Genomic DNA, 25,147 nt, shown 5'->3' with positions numbered 1-25,147 from the left:
CTCCCCTTCTCCACGACAGGGCCATGTTATGCATTGGTGGGCATTTAGCGATGCTAGATGACTAGGGTTGCGCAGTGGTGAGGTCAGAGCGCTGACGAGATCGTCCATGGTACGTGAAGAACGGAAAGAATAAGGAAGGGGGGTGGAGTTTATGATGGGGGCCCGGTTATAGGACGGGATCTCGGGATGGTTGCATGACATAAAGGGTACTAGAGTGATAAACAAGCTTATTATGTGTGATAGACCGGATGTGCGGGAGCAATCAGTTGAGATCAGATGAAGTGAGAAAAGAAATGTGATGGGTCGAAGCTGGGCGATCTCTGGTTCCGGTTCTGTGAAAAACCGTTGCAAGATTGCGGGACGGCCCTGCGGCGCAGGGACGGGATTGGTGGGCTTTCATCCATCCATCTATGTGTTATGTATGTACCAGCGTGCAGACAGTGACCTCCCCCCATGCCTACGATGCTCGGTTGACACATCTGGGGAGCGGGAGACGAGATGGATGCGCGCAGGGGCATGACAGGTGAGAGTGGGTTTTTTGCCCTGCCTTCCCTGCAGTGGTATCCCGCGGTCCGGCGCGAAGAGCCAGGCGAGGAAGCGAGGAAGCGAGCCAACTGGGAAAAGAAGGGCAGATCCGAGTCCGTGGACGTGATGATGGGGTGGCTGCGGCTCGCTTGTGCACTTCGGCTAGCTCGTCACATCCCCTGCCTTTTCTTTTGCCCTGCTTTGCCCCGCGACATCGAAGCCAAGGTGCGGCCTCCCTCCCCCTCCTCTCCTCTCTGGCGTTCTCGTTTGGGGGGGATGCCAACCGGTTTTCTTTTTTTTTTTGCGCGACAGAGATATGTATGTGTGCATGCACGCGCATCTCGTCGCTCTCTCGTCCCGTCCGGCGACATGATATCACGCGCGACTGGGTCGGACGGAGGAGTGTTTCAACCTTAAGAATGTGCCGAAGGCTTTCCCTGGAGGATTACGCCGGTGCCGGTGGGTTATCGGTCCGGAACGACTGCCGTCGATGGGTTCCGAAACCCGCCGCCAACCTTATATGCGCATGGGTGTGTGGAAGCTGGTCCCTATTGTTATCCTGAACTGGTTCGGACAGGCGGATGAAGGGAGGTGTGGGACGAGATGGTGTGACGGACGGGGGCCCAGGGGCCCTTGACATGATCTGCTCCAGGGCTGTTACAGTCCAAGCGTATGTCCAGGGCTGTACACTGTACTGTACACAACAGCCCTGGATCTAAACGATCGCAAGGTTCACTGCAGGATCAAGCCTCAACCGATGAGCGCGGTGGCTTGAAAATTTGGAATTCAGGGAGTCTTTGATCTGCGGAAGAGCGCGGGTGCCGTCGGGTCACGTAGATCTTGAGCGTGGTGTATGCGTAACATCCTGCCGGCGTACGCCGTATCTCAGCACATCGGCGAGATATGACAGTCCAGCCACTCGGAAACTATGCCGCCATAGGTTTAGGCAGCTTCAGACCGTGAAATGTAGAACCAGCCTCGGGACGAACCCCGTCGGTCCCTCGCGGTGAATTTTCATTGTCGACAGTGCACGAGAGGCCGGGAAGCATCTCTCGAGATCCCCGGGCCCTGGTGTCTCACAGTCGTGTATGGCCATTCGACTCAGCGTTAGCCTTGTGGTCCTCCTTGATCAAAGGACGGCGGAGTGTTTTGACTTGCTCACGGAGAGGAGCGAGCGGCTGTGCGGATGCTTGTTGGGTGTCCACCTAGCTGAAACCAACACCTTGGGAGTGAAGCTTTGACCTCTCAGTTCGTTGATGACGTTCGCCAGGGCGAGGATACAGCACGGCGGTGAGATAACGGATGCCTGGTATGGATTGAAGGACGCTGCTGGGTATGTGGCCTGTTCGCCGGTTACATCACGGTACTGGGCTCGGCACTTCAGACGAGGCTGGACTACGAAGTAAATGCCGTCTATGCGTCTGATCAAGTTTGGTTGCGCCGTTCATCGGGAGTCATGATTGTTGATGCCGAATGTTGTTCTTCGATGTCGTTGGCACCGGCGCATAGACCAGCTTTCCGCATGAGGTCGCCCGAGGCGGTCGCATGCAATGGGAGTCAGCAGGGAGACGGGAATGCCCCCAATTGGCCAGAGAATGGCCGCATTTTGGGCTGCAGACGGGAGGATGATCGACTGCGTGTGCGTCGAAACGGATGAGGCTGTCACTATTCTTGCTCGTCCCGAGGCCGAAACTACCGGCATCTGAAGATCAACTGTGCTCGATGTCAGGAGGCCGGACTCACCGCCTCTCATCACTAAGCCCGATGTCGTGTGAATTAGCGGTACGAAGTACGACTGGTGCTGTCGCAACAGAAGAAGCACTGCGACTCCAACCTTATCAAGATCAGACGAACGCGCGGCGATCCCCGGCGCGCTAGAAAGGCCATGGAAGCTGAAACCCTTGCCCGGGGCACCTTTGGGCATGAACTAGACCCGCTGTCAGAGTCTTAGGTTCCGCCGTCCTGTGCGCGATGCAGGATGGAGAAGCTCCCCAGAAAGTTCTTTGCCGGGGTGTCAAGGCTTGGCCCTGTCCAGCAATTCTGAAAATAGCGGGGGGTACAAGGGGGGGCTGTCAACGAATCTCACCATTCAGTTTCCAGGAGTCTCTCCACCGACAGCTGGACGAACTGAGACAGCGGTATACGTCAAGTTGCCCGATTCGGACACGGGTCGACCAACAAAGAAATTCGGGGGCCAGCAGTCAAGCCAAGCAGGCTGTCTAATTCGGTACTGTGGCGTCCGAACAGGAATCTGAACAAACGAGAGTGGCACGCGGAAGGGGGCGGCGGGTGCCTTTTCTGGAAACCGGTCAAGGTACATACGAATACTTGGTACACCAGTTATTCTCAGGGGTAGGTGAGCTCCGGAAATCCCGTCAAACCCGCTGAAGGTCGTGGCTGCGGCACAGCGACTGGGCAGCGTGGGATGAGGGGTTGGAGGGGCAGTAAAGCGCGGGGGTCGGGGATCGGGGGTCGGGGGTCAAACGGATGATTGCCTGGAATGTCTGATGATGATTTGTTGATGGGTGGGAGAAGACAGAATCGGACCATCCATGGCAGGATCACGCGAGAGACAATGGAAGAGGGGAGGGACCTACTAAGCTCTCACTCAATGCTAAACGTAGCAAATTTTGCTGATGCCCAGGGAAGGAAGCTGCAGTGCAAAACACCCCTCCGCTGCCTATACTGGCTCCACTGCCCCCACTTTCTCTGCCAGGCACAGGGCTTCTGCCCGCTAATTCTTTGGCATGACTTTGACATTCCCCAGCTCTCACCCAGCCAAAACCATCAATTTCCCTGGTCGGAGTTGTCCGTTGACCTTGTCTCCCTCGACAACGTCAGACACCTCGGTGGGGCAACGTCGTCCTGCTCATGTCAAACCCGTCTAACCACACCAACGACCGACGCGCTCGGACTCGAGGGATCAGCGACCAGCGACCAGCAACCGACCATGACGAACGAGGTACGAAGTACCTACAGTACACGGTAACTACTCCCACTCCCACTCCCACTCACTCCCCTGAATGCTGTGTCGCGACCGGCCCGTGGATTCGCCTGCCGGCACTCTCCCCGCAACGTCCGCGACGCCTTTATCCGCCTTGCTTTGCTACCAATCCGAGCAATCGCTGGTGTTTCTCGGCTGAAGCGTTGTCCTCCCGGGGTACATGCAAGGTACCCGCCACCGGCGTTTGACACCCAACGTGCGTGACCCTGTGCGACTCAGGCATCAGAGTGGAAGGCGGACGCGCCGCGCGCTACGGACTGGACCATCATCCCATCGCCCTCCAGCGGCCTCCCTCGCCGTGTTTGGTCTTGTTTGGTCGTTTCTGGTCATGTCGGCGCCTAGGGCCCGCTCGGGAAAAGATAGCGAGCCCACGGGTCCCTCGGTGGACTGTGTGTACCTAGGGCGTCTCGGGGCGCACTCATCTGGTCTTCCGGCCAATAGCAACCCGTCATCATGCCTCGTTCATGCCTCAACCAAAAGAGCCACCGAAAAAAAGTCAGGTCGCAACCCTTGCAGCATGGCGAGCCAGTCACCCCATCTGTCGCCAGAGTTCTCGTCTGTTTGGATTCGAGACGTTCCCCGTAATTGGCGTGCCGCGGTGAGGAAACGATGTCAACCAAGGTTGACGGCTAAACCGCCTCTTATATCTCTCACTTATACCCCCAACTGGCCACAAGAGGAGAAGAAGGGGTTGCGACGAAGCTGCAAGGGAGCCGTATCAGGAAATGGGCGGCTCAGTTACAGGGTAATCCCGGCCACCGGCGTCGTCCCATATTTCCCGGCCTTTGGGCGCTGCGTCCATGGTGTGGTGGGTTGAATGTCCAAGACCAGAGTGTTTGAAAGTCAGCTGTCTGCTCCACTGTGGTTGCCAGCCCGTCTATCAGGGCAGGGATTCCTTCCCAGAACGAAGGCTGGCTTCCATGAGAATGGATACAGACCTCCCGCTCTCAACGTCGTTTTTTTGCGCTTCTGCAGCAAGACAGTACCGGCGAATCTGGGTACTGTACACACTACATTGCCCATTCCTTGATCGCTTTTGCACTCGCCAGCAACACCAAAGTAAAGCACAACTTGCCCTCTCAGGGGACTTGTTCCCTGTCCCCTGGCCAGTCCTTCTTTGCAACTTCGCCCTCTGACCCGACCCACTTACTACATCCGAACGCTCGACCCGCGAACTGGGCACGCCTGAGCCACCAGGGGAGGGGTGTAAGCCGCAAGGGAGTTCGGGAGAAAGCCGACAGATCCCAACGCTCACCGGCTCCCATCAACCCATGCCGATTCCGGATCCTCCTTTGGTCGGCAGCCGGAAGTGCTTGTGACGCATCTTTGGCCCGCCCCAAGCTCGTTTCTGGGTCACGGGTCGGAGACCAGGCCATCAGAGCGTGTCTAACTAGCTCTAGCCGGTCGTCACACCGCACCGTCTGTGACGCTCGTCGCACACTCACATAGTCGCCTGTGTATAGCACACGCTCCGTTATCTGCAGCTCACCTACTGCAGCTCTCCTACAATCAGACTCCCGCTGCAGACCCACGTTAGACAAACGGCCATCGGTGAACACTCGATTTGTTCAACTGTCACCCACCATCTCCCTCTTCCGACATCTTCCTTCCTCAACCTCGGCTCTCCATAACTGCCCTCGGCTCGCACTCATCGTGGTTTTTGGCTCTGGCAGCGACCGCACACCCGCAACTCTATCTCCGACCTCACCGCGAGTGAGGTAAAGCCAGTTCGCCAACTCGAATCACTTGAACCAGCGCCCGCGGTCTATCCCGGGTTCTCCTCTCGCCCTTTCGAGATCTACCGAGATCTGGCCCTAGCGTCATCTCGTCGTGAGCTTGCCGTCATTTTCCCGTCTTAGGCGCAGCACTAACACGATCAGAAGCTAAAGGGGCCCTTTCCTCTTTGAGGCACACCCGCAGCATACATAACACCAATCTAGTCCCGGTCTTGGCTCGGCCCACAGTCCGGTCCCCTCAGGCCAGTTTCTTACCACTCGACGAAAGCCAGACGAACATTTTCCAACATGGCACTCGCAAGCCACAGCCACTGCGCCCACTCCTTTGTCATGATTAAGTCTGACAACACCCTGATCGAGTGGACATGCCATGTCTGCCACTGCGGCCCGTTCTGGTTCATCTGGGAGTGCCGATACTGTCGGCTCCACACGTGCCGGAGCTGCATGGACAGTGCCTGAGCCCGGCACGCCGTGTGGGCGTGTACCTGGGCGGGAACACTAGTACCTGGCTGGCTGAATCGAGGCAATGGGAGAAAGAAGGTGCGGTCGCCGGGTGCTGTGGTTGGCCTGGCGCCCGTCAGAGTGCAGGTGAGTTGCATCGAGATCACCACTGCTTCGACAGTGTGGCACCCTTGTCCCCGAGAGCCCCAACATGCATGGCCGTCTAGTGGCGTGCCTGGCGCCCTGGCAAAGCTCATGTGAGCCAGCCACGAAAATTTCACAGAAAGCAAAAAGCTGCGCAAATCGTGCTGACGATCAGCGAATGGCTTCTCGTCCACTTCCCGGTCGTTTCCATGCCCACAACCCGGAGGAACGTTTGGGTGCTGACAAGCAACAGAGACCCGCAGGCAACAACGGCTTGACCAAACGGTCGGGCCCGTCAATATCGCACGAGTCCTCTGCATGTCTGATTCGGACGGCCGACCGACAACCAACGACCATGGGAATCGGGACCCCAAAACCCGGATTCGAGCCCCTGCAAAGCTTTGTCTCAGAAATTCTTCGATCCACTGCTACCGCCATCGCTCGTCATCAAAAAGGAAAGACAAAAAAAGACCCAACGACGCGCTGCATCCCCAACGTGGTGTTACAGCAGAGAGACCCCGTCCCTTGTGCCCACACTGACGGGTTCGCCAAATTTCGCTTCGATACCCGCTGCCAAACCGATCCTGCGGCCCTCCCGCCTGGTACACCATTCGCCCAGATGCTCGGTACTTTTTACCCCCATCCATCCCTGCGCTCCGACATTACACAACGTTACGCTACCGGGGTTTGCGACCGACGGCAGGGCCACGCTCGCTTACACAGTACAACCGCACCATTTCCTTTGTGTTTTGGCTTGCCACGGACGAGGAGTTTTGATAGATAGGTTCGGGTTCACAGTGTTTTACTTTCCTTCGTTCATGTTGATTGTTTTCCTTGTTTTCTTTGATACACTTTTGGCTTGGGTTCGGCGTGCGCCGCGACTGGGATAGACTGGAAGGGGGTTCATCACGCGTGGAGGCCACCGGTTGGTATGGGCTCAGACATGGAGTTGGGCTACAGGGGGGAAGGAAAATTGCGCGGGGAAGCGGCAAGGGGGAAAAAGGTGGTCGGTTACAGGTATTATGAAGAAAACAAAACGGTGTTAACGCGGGAACGAAGACGGGAAAGAATGGAAAACTGTTTGTGCTGGCTCACTTCTCACACCTATTTTCCCCCCTTCTCTATGTTTGCTTTTTCGGTTTCGGGTATTGCTTTTCCGCATTCAGTCACGGATTGCCGCAACCTCTAGGCTACTTACAGACAGAACCACTCGCCAATCTCCAAATATCACAACTTGGCGAGACAGAAAGAGAGACCGCAGCGAGAAAACAGAGCTGCCAATTTGTGCCACCCCAACTTCCCCTTAGACAGTGCCGTGCCCAACATCCGGCTCACTCAATCTGCCTGCGTCGGCATAATGCCAGCCAGCAAACCCTCCAAACCCCTAACACTCAACCCAACACTCGGATGGCCGCAGCCAGAAGATCTCGATTACTTCTTTCAGCCATGTGCAGTCGGTACCCCGCTGGCAATCGTTGCCAGCCAGGCACACCGAGATGTATGGGTGTATGGGTGTATGGGTGTATGGATGGATGGACGGACATACGTCACCACCACAAGAAAACAACACACGGAAATTGAATGTAAGGCTGCCGGGGTGCCATGGCATTCTCAACGGTTTTTTCTCGTGTGCCCTCCAATCCACCCATCCATCCCCAACCTGCCCCACACACCCTGGCGAGGGCGAAGACGCTAAACTATCGTAAGATTAATTTTTTGAGATCTCTTCATCTAAACCGTAATCTGGAAACCTTAGGCAGATACATAGGCAGATAGGCAGACATGGGCAAGGCAAGACAAGACCAGACAAAAAAAAAGAAAAGAGAGAGACCCTGCTCATCAGATCAGTTCGGCCCTTGCACCAGACCGACGGCCGGTGCCGAGACCCCCGTGCAACGGTCCCGAACAACACCACGCCGTCTCCAAGAGGCTTAACCTAACCCACTGCTCGACAGATAATCGAAATTTGGGAACCTCCCAACCCGGGCGGGTATGTCTCGGTGTTACCGGACGGCGTGCTTGGCTTATTCTTTTGCTTTCCTCTTTCTTCTTGATCTTTTTTTTCTTCTTCTTCTCAGGTGTGCATGCATGTGGTTTTGTGTGCCGTCGCACAAACACGATCCGATTCGGACGAGATTCGCTCCGTTGGACTAGGGGGGTGCGGGCTGTCTGCCGGTTGGGCCGAGATGGGCTGGGGCCGTTTTCTTGACTGCCCGATTCAGACGCCTGCACGAATCGGCGGGCGGTGATTGGCGGGCTTGTAAGCGCGGTTTGATGTCTCCTGTTTGGGCGTGTTGATTTTGGGTGTGTCGACTGTCCCGCGAAAGAGAGAGAGAGAACTTAAGTGATTTCGTCACTGTTTTTTTTTTTTTTTTTTTTTTTGCATAAGATGCTAGAGCAAGATCCGACAAGCGGATAAGGAAGGCTGCTACTTCGGGTACGAAGTACATCCAATTTAGTTTTGCTGTCACCGCCAGTGATTGCCGACCAGCCAGCGTCAACAGCCCGGTTGTTTGCGCGCCTCAAACTGAAGGGTATGTACTTGTTGTACAGTACGGCCGTATTGGTCATGGCATTGCCGTGCGACGTATCTGGTTTGTTGGCACCGTTCAGCCTCCTTCCGAAGGCCTGTATGCGGTGAAGCCGTGAACTTGACTATTGGGCGGTGAGGGCCGGTCTGGTGCCAGACAAACTGCAGAGTGGGTGGGTGCTGGCCTCGGGTTACGGCCCTATGCTTCGGACACCCTTCTCGAATCTGCTGCGCCGCTGCTCTGATCGATCTCCCGTCACGCTAGTCCCTGGCATTGCTAGTGCCGACTGTATCTGAAACAGGCATGCGCGAAGCATCTCCTGTCACGATGCACGCATGTGGCGTCGCGTCCCACCCGCTAGACCAGACTCTTGTGAGGATCACATATGCGCTAGCCCCGATCCGCCCGGGCCTGCATCTTGGCAAGTCGAGCCTCACAGGGCCGACGCCCTCCGGATCTACCGAGGTTCTAGCGCGGGGGGTCCCGGAGGAGCCGGCGGTCCCTAGCCGGAACGGAGAGAATCAGGAGCGCACGGCCAATTGCTAAATGAAAGCATATGGACCTGCACGGGAAATACGTGTCTCTGCGGTGTTGACATTGCCCGGTGCGGGTCTCCAATTCAGTGTGCCGCGCGTAACCAGCAACGCTAAGACCCAACAATACCAACAATTGACGCAAATTATGTGATGGTTTATTTGACACGGCGCCAGTTCCCCGGCTAGTCGGGTGCGCCAAGACGGGCTCAACCTCCGCGCCGGCCGTTGCAACGCAACGCCGAGCTACCTAAGAAATTAGGGGATCGTGATATGCATGAGACGTGTTCGACAGTTGAGGCCGCGAAAAGCGCGACGGTTGGCTCTGTGATATCACCAATTGCAACGGGCCGCGGTGAAATCGGCCTGAAAGTCAGCGGTCTCCGTCGAGTCGTCAATACCGGGCCACCGGCCCATTCAACGCTTGTTCCGGGCAAGTAGTCGTCGGCGCAGGAAATCATTTAAAAGGAGGGAGAAAATATTGCCTCGAAACGGCCGAGATGTGACTCACAGAAGTCGTTGCGCGGCGAATCAAACTACTCGCTAGTGTTGTGCTTGATGATGGCCTTCCAATGCCCAAACGAGGCACACCATTTCCCTTGCCGCGGGCTGACATTGCGAGAGTTTGGACTGGCTTCGTTTCCCCAAAATATGGCTAATTTGATGGCCCACGACCATCGGGGGCTCACGATATCGTGAAGACAAACATGGGGAGTTGTTTTTGTAAAATCTCGTGCGAGCTTTGCAGGGAAAGCCCATCTCATCCGACCACGTTGTCGTTAAGTTATGCGATGCCAAAAATTGTTCAGAGCGGCGTATCTTCCAGCGTCCATCCCACACCCGGTAAAGGTTCGGGTGATGGGATTTGGTCTGTCTCGCCATGCCATTCGGGTCCTCAAATCGCCAAGGCTTGTGTCTCGAGTTATTTCGGACCGACAAAGGCCCGCGGCGACTCAGTGTGATTGCGATGCCATCGTCGAGGAGGACCGAATAAACACCGCCGCTAACCCAGCTTGCGACACGTGCTGGGCGTGAAATCTGGAGACAGTCAATCAAACCAACCCCGTATCGACGAAGCATCCAAGGGAAATGGGCGACTCGACGCTGGTGCCTATTCCTACACCAACTAAAGCTGAAACCGTAAACGGATTGCCATCACATTGCATCGGCAAGCGGCCCGTGCTGTCATCGTTGATTGTCGAGCTCGGTGAGTTGTGGTCGGTTGTTGATGGTTGAAAGAAACCACATCGGAAATTGCAAGGAATTCGGCAGCTCTAGTGGGGCTGGTGAGCAGATTGCGGGGCAGTTGCGGGGTCCAGCTGGAGCTTGGACTCCCCCAGACCCTCAAATCTCAGCAGTCCCCACGGGACTGCAGCCTCCACGCAAATCTTCGATGGCTCGTGCACGACTCAAGAGAGGTGTTCCATCTTCCGAAGGCTCCACATTGACAGCGCAGCGCCTTCACCACTTCCAGGCCACCTAGGTAGGCAGGTCCCTTTTCCCATCGCAACTCCAACAATCTCACCGACCAAGGTATACAACATCATTGCTACAAAATCCGCGCCTAAAGATCGTTTTTCCACTTCACGCTTGATCATCAATCCTGCACTTGCGCCCGGCAATATGTGGCCGCCGATCAGCCCGTTGTTGGGACCAGATCGGCCAAGTTTGCAAGACGGCTGGACGGCAAGGTCCTCTCGAGGTCCTCAAATGACCTCCTCACCAAGGATGCGGTGATCTTTACGAGTACGGTCTGAGACGGCATCGGCACTTTGCCACGTTGGATCTACTCCGCGATTCTTCTGTCGCACCGATGACGAAAGACCAACTGCTTCCCAATGCAGTGTCAGTCATTCGCCTTCTCTGCGGGGTTTAAGACATCGATCCGGATGGTTGTCCAACATGCGACACAAAATCGCTGGCAGGATTCATATGGACGGTGTGCTCTGCGGTGGAGATACATCGCTGTATCCTACAGCAGGGCGAAATCCTGATGGCTCGTTACATCAGGATCCCAGGCCTGGTTGAGTAGCCAGGTGAAGGGCAGCTTGGGGATACGCAAGTGGCCATCCCCCGACCCTATTTTATAACTCTTTCTGCATTTCCTTGGGCATTCGAAACTGTTTGCAGTCTCAAAGCAGGCAACAGAGTGTCATCCAAATTGGACGGTAACTACATATCTATTGGGGGGCAGACTTGAGACTCGAATCGCTTTCCCTGCCTAGAAAGGCCGGATTGCCATCGGAAATGTGTGGGCATGTGAACGTTGAGTTGGTTGGGCGTCGTTCAGCCCCGTCTTCAAACTCCAAGGACCCGGTCTCCACGCCACGCGCAGGTACTTTTCCAATTCCTCTATGGCTGTTGACTCACCCACTCACCTCGACAAAACTAACTCTCTCAAAATAAAAGTCTTGTTTTTTTTATTTGACTCTGTTTCATTTACTTACTGCTTTTTCCTTTCTTGCTTTCTTGCTTTCTTGCTTTCTTGCTCCCCCTTCCAGTTCGGCCTTTTTTTCTGCCATGGAATACCACAGCTGATGGCGGGGTAGCTAGGCACCGAAATACCGACCTCCCTACCTGGAGCTGTAAGGTGATTTCCAGTTTGGGACGAGGCTACCGATCTCTCGTGCAACGACATTGAGCGTAACGTTGACAGCTCCATGCCCCGATCTCCACAGCTGGAACAGTTGGTCCCAGCATGGGGGCTGGGCAGTCATGCGTCCCCCCATGCGCAACCCTTCATCAGCGAGGGAATGGTACGCAACATCCACGAGGTTGGCACAAGAGCAACTTCATTGCCAATTAGATATCCCACCTGACTCTTTGCATGGGCGATCAGGGAACTACATATGCATCGTAGACGGTGTTTTATTGATCACTACATGAATATTGGGCACCGTACGCGGCTGTTCCAACCTCTGTGGTTGGACGGGTCGGATCGGCTGTTTATTCTCCTATGGTCAACCCCCTGGCCACCAAGGCGGCTATTCAGCGTGAAGCGCTTTACCAACCGTTCTTACCCCTGACGGTGTTGTTCAAGCAGCAATTTGGGCCGCAAAGGGGCGACCTTTATGCTGGCTTGTGATAGGGCTGTCTCAGCCAATGCAGGGATAAGCATGCTGGATGGCATATCAGAGGGCACTATAGGTGTAATAGCTTCCTTTTCGGGACGTGAGGCGACATCCGGACCCCAGTGTGCTGTTGGACGTGGCTATGTGGTCATTGAACATGGCGCCTCCTGAAGGGTCATTCATCTCTACTTTACCGTTACCTTAGGCTACGTTGCTGTCAGGTTCCTTACCGCGAGGTCCTATTTATGCCGTCTTTCCTCGACCATCCGGCTCAGTTGCGCATCCCCATTCTGCAACAAACGATCCAAAATGGTCTCCTACGATGAGGCGACCTTGCCGCTCGTGCTGTTTACCTAATGTCCATACGAGGCCAACATGCTGAAAGAGCTTCGGCCGACAATTCTCTGGAAGCGGCCAAGGCACTCCAAGGATGGTACGATTCACCGTCTGGGCTTTGGAAAACCACGGGCTGGTGGAACAGCGCAAACTGCCTCACCGTCCTCACCGACTGGGCGTTAAATGCTGGATCTGCCGCCCAGAATCTAGATGTCCGTGGCATCATATCCAACACGTACGGCGGAGCACAGCGAGTGTCTGTCACGGCCCAAAAGACGCTCTCCGCCACAGGCCTGACCAACTCATCCTACCAATTCCAGGCGGCGAGCAAACGAGGCTTCTCCGAGTTCCTCAACGACTACTACGACGACGAGGGTTGGTGGGCGCTCGCATTGATCAGGTCGTGGGATGTGACGCACGAGCAAGCTTACCTCAACATGGCCGAGCACATCTTCAGGGACATGCAAGCCGGTACAGACGGTACGTGCGGTGGCGGCCTCTGGTGGAGCAAGGAAAAGTCGTACAAAAATGCCATCGCCAACGAGCTCTACCTCAGCGTGGCGGCCAGCCTCGCAAACCGCATCTCGAGCAGGAAGGCAGAGTACACCCAGATCGCCAAGGACCAGTGGGCGTGGTTTAAGAAAAGCGGCATGATCAACAAGAACAACCTCATCAACGACGGCCTCAAGATCAACTCGGATGGCAGCTGCGTCAACAACGGCATGAGGACCTGGTCGTACAACCAGGGGGTGGTGTTGGGCGGACTGGCCGAGCTGTCCAAAGCAACCGGAGATTCATCGTACCTCAACCAAGCCGCCACCATCGCCAAGGCGGCCATTGTACTCCTCAGCGACGAGAACGGCATCATCCGGGAGGTGGACAAGTGCGAGCCAAATTGCGGTGCTGACGGCAGCCAGTTTAAGGGCATCTTTGTGCGAAACCTGCATTATTTGCACAAAGCGGCGCCGCAGGACGCGTTCCGGACGGCGATCCAGAAGAACGCCAACTCGATCTGGTCGAAGGACCGGAACAGCAAGAACCAGCTGGGTATTAAATGGACGGGGCCGCCGGATCTGGGCGACGGGCCGAATGCTTCGACTCATAGCTCGGCGATGGATGTGATTGTCGCGGCCCTGGCTATTGGTGTTTAAATTCGATGTTTAGATTCGAGAGAGCAGGGGAGGAGATGTTAGGGACCGATCATGGAACGAAGTAATATAGATACCCGGTATAACGATAATGGACAAGCGTTGCTTAATAAAGTTACATTTAGTTTGCAGTTATAATAACTTTGCGTGTGAGATGTGTTTGTTGAAACTGGCAAGAAACTGCGCTGGTGCCTGATGTTGAGGGGGAGGGACATCATGACTTCCCAATCAAGCCTCAACCTCACGAAACACAGACCCACTCTCAAACTTCAACTCATCAACATCCTTCAACTTCTGACTCGCCACCATGGACGCCCCTGAAGACGATCTTGATATAAAACTCCAAAAGATCTCAGGGGATCTTATCGTAGATTTCGACAAGTCACTCCGCCCATTTCTCAGAAAACCAGATGGCGCAGGCGGAACCGCCTCCGTGCGGTCGCGCGTGCGAGCCCGTGAAACTGAACGCCTCATCTCCTCAGTAAGTCCGCCTCCTACTACTCGCTGCCCATCAGCTACTTTATCTACAACACTTTACAACCCCCCTCCCATCCCTCCGTCCCCCTCAAAACAACCGAAAAAAAAAAAAAAAAAAGCTACCCAAAACTAACCCCGCCCCCCACCACAGCTCCTCGACCCCTTCCAAGAACTCCCCCAACTCCTCGACCCCCACCTCCCCACCTGGCTCCCCATCCTAGGCGACGCCTATATCGAGTACTACCAGAACCACCGCCGCCAGAACAACATCCAGCGCAACAACCGCGGGCCCGCCGCCGCCTCAGACCTACTCATGCCCCTGCCCCGCGCCATCTGCAAGCTGCTGTACACCTTCTGCAAAATCCGTGGCGAGAAGGTCGTCGTGCGCTTTCTGAGTAATGAGGCTCGTCATTTGGAGCTGTTACTCGCGGCGTTGGAGGGGGCCGAGAGGAGGGGGGATTTGGGAGGGGGGGGGAGTGGCGCTGATGAGGTGGTTGTTGGTGGTGCCGGTGGGGGTAGTAGTTGTGGTGGTGTGTTATGGACGTGGGAGGAGCGTTACGTGGCGCTGCTGTGGCTGTCGCATCTGATGCTGGCGCCGTTTGACCTGGCGAGCATGTCGTCGCAGGAGATGGAGGAGGAGGCGGAGGAGGCGGCGAAAGTGGAGGGGTTGGCGTGGTCTGCTGCGGGACTGCCGAGCATCACGACGCGCATCGTGCCGCTGGCTATCAAGTACCTGGCGTCGCCGGGTAAGGAGCGCGACGCGTCCAAGGCGCTGCTGGTGCGGATTGCGATGCGCAGGGATATGCAGCGGCTGGGGGTGTTGGATGCCCTGGTGCGCTGGGCGCTGGGCGCGCTGCGGTCGGAGGGCGCGGTAGAGAGGACGCCGTATCATTATATTGGGGTGCTGTCGTTTTTGGCGGGCATTTTGGCGTCGTCTGCGGATACGTCGGATATGGATCGGTACTTGATTACGATCTTCCACGCCGTGCATGGGATAGCGTCGGAAGGAGAGAAAGCGGCGGGGTCTAGGATGGCGTCGGCTCTGGCTCGCAAGACCATGATCAAAGTCATCCGGGCAGTGGTCGTTCTCATTCTCCGAAACCCGCAGGACATGGAACGCATGGAGATTGTCGAAACCACCATTGGGTTTCTTTTGGAGAGCCTGGCAGACAACGACACGCCAGTTCGTTTTGCAGCTAGCAAGGCTCTCGGTGTTATCACGCTCAAGCTGGAAGAAGATATGGCCTCCCAGGTGGTCGAAGCCGTCCTTGAGTCTCTAAACCGGAATGTCCTGCGTGTCAAGGACCCCAAAGACTCACTGGCGACGTCCAAGAAAGACCTCAGCATGGTCGACCCCTTGGAGTGGCACGGCCTCATGCTTACGCTCTCTCACCTTCTTTACCGGCGTTCTCCGCCAGCCGAGACCCTTGCAGACATCGTGCATGCCCTGCTCATGGGCCTGTCGTTCGAAAGGCGAAATGCTTCAGGAAGCTCTACGGGCGCAAACGTGCGGGACGCAGCATGCTTCGGTACTTGGGCGCTCGCTAGACGATACACCACGGCGGAGCTGCTGGCAGTCCCGGCCATGTATATGACTACAGATGTACGCCCAGGGACTTCAATCTTACAGGTCATCGCTACTAGCCTCGTTACCGCCGCCTGTTTGGATCCGTCAGGAAACATAAGGCGGGGCTCGTCAGCTGCGTTACAGGAGCTCATCGGGCGCCACCCCGACACCGTTGAGAAGGGCATTTGGGTTGTCCAAACTGTCGACTACCATGCAGTGGCCCTGAGGTCTAGGGCGCTCCAAGATGTTGCCTTGGGTGTGACCAAACTCTCGGGGCAGTATGGCGAGGCCATATTGGATGGCCTGCTGGACTGGAGAGGGGTCGGCGATGCCGATGCCGCTTCACGACGAGCTGCAGGTGCTTCCTACGGTATGATTACTGCAGAGTTGTCTGTAGGAACCGCTGCCCCTCTCCAACGCCTAACACAGTCCGTTTCACTGGTATTGGATCGCATCAAATCACTCGAAGCTCGGCAAGTCGAAGAGAGGCACGGCTTATTTTCTAGTCTCGCCGCGGTTCTTGATGCCCTGCCTTCCGTTGCTGTCGGGGCGCAAAAAACGGCAATCTTTAATGAGCTCGTCCAGCTCTCGCTAGATGCGTTGCTCGGTATCCTCAAGGACTGCGACACGAAGACCTACCGCAAACCGGAACTTATTGCAGAAGCGGCAAGCCGACTAATCATTTCATCGTTCCCGGTGCTCCAGGCAGCTACATCCGCCGACTGCACTTTGCTGCCTGGGCGCTCACTAATGTCTAAAAGCGGTGCCGAGCTGGCGGCGCTGGTGGGATCGGTGGGTGATAGGACGGAGAAGTTGAGCACCTTCGTCGCTCTCACTCGGTCCAATCTCCAGAAATGGCTTGTCTGGCCAGAATTAGACATCATCACCGCGGCGTCCGAGGCCGCGGTTGTCTTCATGATTTTCTGCAGCAACACTGAGCGGGACGAGGCCATCCGAGGGTGGGCCGACGCCGCCCGTGAACGCCAGTCGTCCAAGACACGCACGACAAGCGGTCATTTCTCCGCGCTAGCCGCCGTATACCCGATGGCGTCGACCCTGGCGCCAGAGCAGGACAAGACGCTCATCTGCGACGCCATCATGGAGCGCTGGAAAAACGACGTCTGGACAGATACCCGAGCGTGCATACTCCAGAGTTTGACAGGCAGCGATCTCCTCAGGCAGAACACTGGGGTATTTCTCCCGCTTGTGGCTGAGGGCCTGGATGATTATACGACGACTGCACGGGGTGATGTCGGGTCTCTTGTCCGGTATGAAGCGATCCGGGCGACGAAGTCACTCTGGGAAAGGCTAGACGGGGAATCGGACATGACGGCAAAGCTAGTGTCGGAGCTGTTTTTACGTATCCTGCGATTAGCGGCAGAGAAGTTGGACAGAGTCAGAGCCGAGGCACAGGCAGCGCTTGCTGTTGCCTTGAAACCCAGGTAAGTGGCTCTCTCGTGGTGCTGAGGATCCGCTAACCGTCACCAGTCAAGCAGCGATATTACGCAGGTCGACATTCTCGTCCAAGGCGTACTTCATTTTCCTCCTTGATTTGCTTGATCAAGACTGGCTACACCCTGCGGCACTGAAAGTAAAAGAGGATGCAGAGAAATGGACGGAGGCCCTGATGGCCGGCATTGTGTCGTCTGCCGACACAGGAAACGAAGAGCTGGTCATTGCCACTCGCGCCGCGCTGTGCGAGTTCTGCGAGCGGTCGCCCGAAGCCAGAGGTTTGGTGTGCACTGCTCTGGTCCGGAACCTCAAGATCTGGCAAGGGACAGATCGGGTACTTGTCCCGACGCTCGAGGTGGTCGCCTTCCTGTTCCACGTCGGCATCTTTGCTGAGTGCCGCGGGGTCAACTACAAGAGCCTGTGCCTGCAGGTTCAGAAGGCATGCTACAAGACCGGCAACGTCCGCAAGATCGAGGCATGTATCAGGGTTTACGGGGCTATCGCGGAACTCGGCCGAGAGCCGGGTCCTGCACCAACTGCCGTTGGGGGCGGAAGTGATGATGATGATGATCTGCTGTTGAAGAAACAGGACGGCATCCGAGAGGCCTGCACCCGGCTCGGCGCCCTCATGTTCCACCCTTGGCCTCGAGTCAAAAACACGGTCGTCGACGAGCTCTGGGGCCTCCTCCACGACGACCCCGCCGCGCAGGCACTCAAGAGCGTCAACTGGGGGAAAGCAGAGAAGACCAAGATCAAAACGGTGGTGGGGGCGCTGGGGCTGGCTTCGTGAGGAGAAGCCGCTGGAGCTTGCTTAGCTTGACCGCCTTTCTGCGGCGGGCACTTGCAGCAGCAGCAGGAAACGGCGGAAGCAGGTCCGAGCCAATTAGGGGGGGTTGCCTGTCCGGCCGCTGTCGAGATTAACCGGCTGCTCGCCGGTTTTGTGCCGTGCGAGAACAGGCTGTGATTCCTTCGCCTTGCGAGTGGGCTGTCGGCTGGTTGAGACAAAAAGGACACGTCGATGGGGGACACATGGCAGCCCTGTCAAGCGCCTGATGTGGTGGACTGGTCATCCCTGTGCCGCCCAGGTGCCAAGCCCGGTCTAGCTCTTTTGAAGCGTTTTGCAGCAATCAATGCAGAGAACTTTCTCTGGTTGGCTGTCGACATGTCCGTCTTTTTTTTCTCTTTTTCATCGACGTTGTTTGGCCGTCTGTCCAGTGTCAAATCCGTTGAATGGTTGGCCCGTTTATCTGCTCAGATCGAACGTGACAAGCAGACCTCAACTGGGTTCATTCCGAATGGCCTGCGAGCTTGCCAATCCCCAGGGTTCTTCTTCATCTTCTTGACCTGTCACACAAGGTCCTGATTAATCCTTGACAAAGCTTTCCCGCACCAGGACACATGACGTGCGTTGTATTGCGGGCCCCCTTGTCGACGCTGACGGCAGCTCAACGGTCGCCCGGCGTCCAACGTTGGGCAAGGTCGCCGATTAATATGGGATCGAGGTCGCACAAAGCTGCGGGTTGAAGGTGGCACGCCAGCACGCCCAGCCCCAGTGCCATTCTTCGTTCAACCACCCCGTCCTTTTTCCCACGTGCCACGCCTGTCAATGGACGGAAAGGCAAAGTCAACCCCGGGCTTTTTGCTGGCTTATTATTCTTCGTCGACTTTTGCGAGGGTGAATGGGCCGCTCCGACGAACAAGCTGTGGATGTCCATACTACCCCGGCCTCCCCGGGCCCCTCGTAAACATGTGCCGATTCCCCCCGCGGGGGGCCGAAAACATTGCTCAACTCGGTCGTGTTTGCGATGATCACAGTGACGGGCAAAAGGGAATCGAAGCGGAGCACGGGCCATATGGAGCAGCCGACCACGGCAGGGTACGGACGGACGGGCATTCACGCGTTTGACACGGGCCCCTCCCCCCAGAGGAAGGAAGTCTCCTGCTGGGCATCGAGGAAGACCTCGCATGCAAAGCAACAGATCTTCTTTGGTTGCGGAGACTTGTTGGCCGGTTTGTCAGACGGAGCAACTTCCACTCTCATCAGAAGACACAGGCTCGAACAGCATGGGGGAAGCGCAGGGGGGAGGGGGAGAGGTGGCAGGCAAGCAGGCAAGCAGGGCGGCGGCCGGCCGGCACGCGGCAGGCAGCGGCAATCTTGATTGAATATCGACGATTGCGGTTAGCGAATGCAGATTTCCCACTCTGGATGAAAGCCGGGGTTGCTTCGGCCCTGCTATAATTGTCTTGGGCCGTGGAAGCTCCATGGTTGGTGGAGGCAAGGTGGTGATACTGCTGCTGCTGCTGCTGCTGCTGCTGGTGCTCCGCTGCAGAGCGGCTTTGTGTGACTGTCCCCTTCATCTGTTTCAGTTTTCTAATTTTTTTTTTTTTTTTTTTACCTCATGATCACGCTGCGGATAGAGATGAGATGGAGATTGGCGAGGCGGCAGCAATGTCCTTCCAACTGCAGCCTTTTTCCTCCCCCTGCAACATTGCACATCCCGCACATTGGCTGCCGTATCGGGCAAGTCTTAACGTGGTTGGTCCCCAGGGAGGGTGGTTTTCGATGGTTGGCTGGGGACGGCCGCAATGACAAGAGGTGTTGAGGAAGAGATGCTCGGTCGACGTGATCGAGATTCTGGGTGTTTGAATCGATGGTTGCAACCTCCGAAATAAAGAGTGACACATCGAATTGTGGGCGCGGCGAGCCAACATGGCCACATGGATGGGCTAAATGCGGATGGACCGCCGTTGAGATCCGCTGTGGAGGCTTGTTTTCCCTGCAAGGATCTTCCTAGACGGCAAGGAAACGGCTCAAAGTTGAGATATATCCGCCGAGAATGGAGGATTTGGCTGTTTTCCAACACAAATCAGGCAATGGAGCTACAAGAGTGTGTGGCTTTTATGCCGGACTTGGCCAACAGTGACCACGACTGTGTAACGATAGTTACATTCAGCTGCCGAGAGATCAACCACCGACACGTGAGGACTTGGTGCTCTCCAAACCGAGGCTGTTTCGAGGTAGGATTGCGAGAACGCACGAGTATCAGACAACTTCGGAACGGGGTGCACGGTGACAGCAGCATCCGCAGCTCGCAGCGTGATATGAGCTTAGCGATGGCTAGTATCGTCTCATGTTGACTCTTTTGAGGTATTTGGCCGCCCTGACACTTAGCCGTGGATATCAGTGGAGAACTCCGGGGCGGAGTGTTGCAAACAACGGCGTTCTAGGTCCTCTTGGACAGCCATTGCCGACATCTTACATATTCAAGGAGCACTCGCTTGTGGAATGGCAGGACCAACAAGAGCAATTTCAGCCTGGTTGTGTAGGTGGTGCATTGGCAGTTATGCAAAGGCCTTCTTCCAACAGCGTTGTCGATGATTAACTATTGCAAAAACGACGTTACACAATCGTATCCTGTCAAATAAACGCTGAGTAGCCAGAGGACGAATCTTGGCCTGGTGTCACAGCGTTTATGCGTCCCGGTCCCTAGACGATCAGTGACGCAACGGGCGTTTTCAGAGACAACGGGAAAGCCTGCCGCGCCGCAACGCCGCGCGGAGATCTGGATCGTCGTGTCATGGCCCAGCGCGGACCGAGCCTCCATCGGAACGGCCACTAGCCCAGTAGCCTAGGCGGCCACTTGCCAGCTGGCCTTGGATCACCCGCACGGTTGCTGCGAGGTTATTCATGCTTGCCGGCTGTGGCGCCGCCCCTCAGAGCCGATGTCACGTCCTCCGCATTCCCGCGCTAGGACGAGATGGATTCGGATTCCTGCATTGACAGAACGGTCCGAGGAGTTTGCCATCTCAAGATCGGAGGGGGGTATGGAGGGATGTATGCACTTCGCCAGCATACTAACATAACCGAGGGCCAAAACTGGTTGGGCGGTCTTCTCGGTGCGAGGTTACTTGCCAACCCTGTCTTTGGCGTTTGCTCGGCGAGTGTCCATATGTATTGTATGTGTATGTATGTACTTACTTGGATGTGTTGTTGGTGCGGGTTGAAGTCAACCCCAGGTCAACGCCAGCCAGCCACTTGCGAAACAACTGAGACAGCCCGCAACCGGCGGCGGATGATACGCCGGATCGAGGAGCCAGTTCCCGCGCCTGCAGACAACCGCCCCTCCTCCTCCGCCCTGCGGCCTGCAGCCGAGAGAGGTTGACCCCCGCTCTCTTCATGATTGTGCAGACCGCCCTTGAACGGCCCGCCCTTGTCGCCGCACACATACTTGGTTTCCTCTGCGGAAACTCAAAATTCCAATGTGCAGATGGCGAGGGCGCGTAGGTCCATGGAGTTAGTATCCACATACATGTACGGACAGACATAGTTGCAGATAGATAGATTACTTTGAGCTCAGTGCTACCCCCGTGAATGTTCGGAGGTTTCGGCCGGGCAAATACCTCCTATCGGCGTGTGGGCGGGTTGCTGCAGGTCCGAGAATAAACTGCGAGACATAACGACATGACTGCTTAGCAGGAAGCAAACGTGAACTGTTCGTATCGACTACCCTAGTTAACCTAGTTGTATGTACCCCCGGAAGGAAAGCGAACGGCCGAACCAGGAGCGTCCGATGCGCGTTGACAAAACGACGAGGCGAGGGTCGAGTGGAAAGACGGGACAGGGGGCCGCACCTAATAATGCCGTTTTTAAGACTCGTCGTGATCGGCATGCAGAAGAGCTGCAGGTGCAGCAGCAAGCCCAGGCGCGGGGCCGGACGAAAGTAGAGCGAATGCGGCCGGAGCTGCCCGTGAGCCGTAAGCCACAAACCGCTAATCGCCAGAGAAGGGCGGCGTTTTTTTCTTGTTGTTTTCTTTTAGTGGCTATGTATATGCGAGATGTCTGTGGTGCTGACAAGATGCTGCACTCCCTCCTCTTTTCTCGACAAACGGCTAAAGCTCGTCTCTCCCACCCGGCCACCTAACCTCTGGCAGATTGTCGAGAAGGAGAACCGAAGAACCTCACCTGCCTTACTTACCCAGGCTGGACCCCGAAATTTGTTGTTTGAGCGGCCCCCCACAGATTGTTGAAAATCCTACCTGGTATCTGGTGCTCACCGAGAGCTCTGTGTTTTGGGCAGGAAGCGAAGAACGAAGAAGGCAGGAAGGCAGGCACATCCTGGCCGAGGAAACTCGACGGCAGGCGACCCCCGGTTTTTAGCTGCGGATCAAACCCGCTCGGCGGCGCTAGCATCCCCTGGGCCGCATTCTGGCCGCAACCCAATCCCACGCGACAGCCACCGAGAAAGCCCATTTGGGGTTTTACCTAGCATTTCCTCAAGCAGCAGCCCAGCCAGCAAACAGTAGAAAGAAAGTCTCCGCTCCGGCAGAAGCCCGACATCTCACGCCCCCAACACATCGACATCACGCAGAATCCCGGGGAGCTCGGAGACTATTAGCCTTGGTCGAATTCCACTTCTCGCCCGTTGTTGCATCGATTTCCGCTTCCATATTACCAACCAACCGCCCGCCCTTTATTTTCCTGTGGGCGAAGTGACGACCTGGTTTGGTTAACTAACCACGACTTGGCCTCCGCGAAACATTTTTGAAGCTCGACATCGACACGCAAACTCGCATCGTTGCTCGCGTTCGAACGACCCTCCCCCGACGACGCGACCCATTGCTTGCAAGCATTGCCACGGCCCCTTGCACCAGGGCATCAAACACAGTATAAACACCCGCCGACCAGCGTGTTCGCGTTAGGTGCGTGCCCGCCTAGCGACGCACGCACCCGCGTTTGCCCAACACGGCATACCTACGCAGAGGGGTCGCTCTTCCTGGAGAGGAGGAGGATCTCGCCATGGACGCCCTCAAGAACTTGATCACCAACGTGCCGGACTGGCTCAAGAAGCTGGACGAGCTGAACGGCCAGATCGAACAGCGCCAAATTGAATTGGCGAAGCTGACCGGAGAGAATAAAGCGAGGTCTCCCGGGACAGCATCATGCCGCACAAAATCAGTGCGGAACAAGGGGTCGACCGAATCTCTCAGGCCACGCGACGAGCCCGAAGCCCATCCTCGCGACCCGGTAGCACCGTCCGATGCCAACAATGCCACTGAGGCGGCAGCCGCGGCCGCGGCCGGCGCCGCAGCAGCGAAGGCCAGCACCGAGCAGCCGTCACCGCCCAGTCCTTCCGAGTCGCAATCACCATCAGCCCTGCAACGCCAGGCGAGCCAGATGCGCGCAGCCGGCCAGGCACGGGCACGCGCGACACTCCGCAAGCGACAGCGCACAGACTCGGTCATCAGCGCGGAGGGTGCGGCGCCGAAATACCGTACCCGGAGCATGATCATCGTCTACTACGACAGCTACGTACAAATGTTTTTCGAGGAGCTCGTCAAGTTTGTGAGCGCCGGCCGCAATATGATGCGCAAGGCCAAGATGGCGGCCAAAGTAGCCCAGATCAAACGCCTCGCCGAGCTCGAGAGCCCCGACGACGACGACGCGCCTATCGAGGTCGGAACGTCGCTTGAGAACACCCCCATCGCCGTCGCACCGTCCGCCGCCGCGAAACCCGGTCAAACAACAACAGAAGACGAAGAACCCCCCCTCCTCTACGTCAGCACCCGCCGCATGGGCGCGGGGCCCGGCGCAACCCGCAACATGTACTCGCGCGCCGGCGGGCGGATGATGAGCCGCGGGGGCGGACCGGGCAACATACTCGGGGCGGACGGCAAGCCGGCGCCGCCGGACGTCTACGACGAGCTGGACAAGGGCCTCGAGTACGTGCAGAGCATGTGCGAGCACGGCGCGCACCAGTTCTTGCGCGACGGCGACTGCGGCGAGGAGGTCGCCAACATCAAGCGCCGCCTGGCTGAGACCAAGGACCTCGCCGACAAGGAGATGGCCCGCGTCGAGCGCGAGGACCCCGGCGCTCTGCTCAAGCTGGCCGAGGATGATGGCATGAAGGGCCGGAGCTATCGCCCCCAGAGCATGCGCAGGGATGTCAATAAGCCGGGTAGCGCCGGCGGCCCCCCGCCTGCTGTTTCGGCCCTGGCTGCCGCGTCTGGCCCGTTGGAGGTGGACGAGGGGGTTCCAAGATATTGGATGTGGAAGACATTTCCGAAGCTGGTGTGGAAGAGTTACGAGGAACATGCGGTGAGGGTGGGAAAGAAGTCGGGAAGCGGAGAGTTTTTTCGCGGGTATGCAGGTGGCCGGAGTACGATACGGCTGCCGCGGTGGACAGCCGTTTAGGGCCGTGCTGCGTTGCACAGGACGGATGGCTACCTCCCGGGGTTTACGGAAAGATGCGAGCAATGGGGTGTGGGTGCTTTACAGGGGAGTCGGCGAGGAAGAGATACCATTTCAGTCAGTACACGGCCAGACCAGGTCTCGTGGGCCCGGCATATCATTATTGGATTTCTCTTTCACACACACAGCAAGCGAGCGAGCGAGCACATCCATTTCCAGGGCAGGAGCGGGTTGGGAGTCTTTTACTGGCACATTTAGGAGGACTTATTCATTATGGGATGGGAGGATGGCCAACGCAAAAGTCAAGAATATGACGGATCGTATAACTTTATTTACATCGTACATTGAAAAGGCAGGGTTTCCTGTTCTGTCGGAGACAACTATCCTTTTGGATGTCACTAAATATGAACAGAATACACTGAGACATCAAATGGTTGAGCTCACCATCGCTGATTCACACGATGAACATACAATGCCTTGCCCGCTGAGTCAAACCCCGAGCCAAGACAGGGAGTGATATGCTGCAGTGCCATGCCACCCTCCTCACGGACATGACCGAGAGCTCGCTTTCTGGAGAGACGCAGAGACGAACAAGGCAGGGCATGGCAGGGCAGGGCGTTGACCGCCGCCCAGCCTGTGCGACCACACGCAAGTCACGCTTCCGAACCAACATGCATTCTAGAACATGACGATGCAACCTCGCTCAAAAGCAAAGCCACCCTTGTCTGGGGGGGGCCCTGTGGATGGGGCCGGCTCAGCGGCTCCGCGGCTCCCCGAGGGAACCGGGTTCGGCCACTGCATCCGTTTCTGGTCGTCCTGGCCCATCAAACTCGAGCCGGCCCGAATACGGATACGTCAGAGTTTCGCGTACCAATCCCCCTGTGGGATGATGGCGATGCGTGGTTCGTGCAAGCGGAGGGAGCTCCGTTGTAGCTTACCTACCTCGCATAACCGTTTACGGGTGTGTGGATGTATGTGCGTGTCCATACTGTC

General features: G+C 56.7%; 6 protein-coding genes across 6 annotated transcripts; 5 read left to right on the top strand and 1 right to left on the bottom strand.

Moving 5' to 3' along the window:
- Positions 1–498: 498 nt before the first annotated feature.
- CHGG_03848 (uncharacterized protein) lies at positions 499–2,476 on the top strand (the record flags this gene model as incomplete). The annotated part of the gene is made up of 5 exons (XM_001223061.1): positions 499–750; positions 956–1,055; positions 1,178–1,195; positions 1,848–2,164; positions 2,369–2,476. 5 exons carry the CDS (start codon positions 499–501, stop codon positions 2,474–2,476), a joined length of 795 nt encoding a protein of 264 aa, XP_001223062.1.
- Positions 2,477–5,516: 3,040 nt separating this feature from the next.
- CHGG_03847 (uncharacterized protein) lies at positions 5,517–5,963 on the bottom strand (the record flags this gene model as incomplete). Its single annotated transcript, XM_001223060.1, has 1 exon — positions 5,517–5,963. The coding sequence occupies one exon, from the start codon at positions 5,961–5,963 to the stop codon at positions 5,517–5,519; it is 447 nt and encodes a 148-aa protein (XP_001223061.1).
- A 1,244-nt stretch (positions 5,964–7,207) lies between these two features.
- CHGG_03846 (uncharacterized protein) lies at positions 7,208–8,887 on the top strand (the record flags this gene model as incomplete). The annotated part of the gene is made up of 4 exons (XM_001223059.1): positions 7,208–7,348; positions 7,806–7,840; positions 8,247–8,384; positions 8,683–8,887. The coding sequence occupies 4 exons, from the start codon at positions 7,208–7,210 to the stop codon at positions 8,885–8,887; spliced, it is 519 nt and encodes a 172-aa protein (XP_001223060.1).
- Positions 8,888–12,360: 3,473 nt separating this feature from the next.
- On the top strand, positions 12,361–13,472 carry CHGG_03845 (uncharacterized protein; the record flags this gene model as incomplete). The annotated part of the gene is made up of 2 exons (XM_001223058.1): positions 12,361–12,418; positions 12,532–13,472. 2 exons carry the CDS (start codon positions 12,361–12,363, stop codon positions 13,470–13,472), a joined length of 999 nt encoding a protein of 332 aa, XP_001223059.1.
- A 304-nt stretch (positions 13,473–13,776) lies between these two features.
- CHGG_03844 (uncharacterized protein) lies at positions 13,777–17,755 on the top strand (the record flags this gene model as incomplete). Its single annotated transcript, XM_001223057.1, has 4 exons — positions 13,777–13,950; positions 14,098–15,549; positions 15,658–16,955; positions 17,023–17,755. 4 exons carry the CDS (start codon positions 13,777–13,779, stop codon positions 17,753–17,755), a joined length of 3,657 nt encoding a protein of 1,218 aa, XP_001223058.1.
- A 5,007-nt stretch (positions 17,756–22,762) lies between these two features.
- On the top strand, positions 22,763–24,671 carry CHGG_03843 (uncharacterized protein; the record flags this gene model as incomplete). The annotated part of the gene is made up of 2 exons (XM_001223056.1): positions 22,763–24,105; positions 24,578–24,671. 2 exons carry the CDS (start codon positions 22,763–22,765, stop codon positions 24,669–24,671), a joined length of 1,437 nt encoding a protein of 478 aa, XP_001223057.1.
- Between the last annotated feature and the right edge of the window lie 476 nt (positions 24,672–25,147).

This window comes from Chaetomium globosum, genomic scaffold (assembly GCF_000143365.1).
Source record: "Chaetomium globosum CBS 148.51 scaffold_4 genomic scaffold, whole genome shotgun sequence".
Classification (NCBI taxonomy): Eukaryota; Fungi; Ascomycota; class Sordariomycetes; order Sordariales; family Chaetomiaceae; genus Chaetomium; species Chaetomium globosum.
Note: the sequence above shows the minus strand (reverse complement) of the source record. Positions and strands in the feature narration are given on the sequence as shown.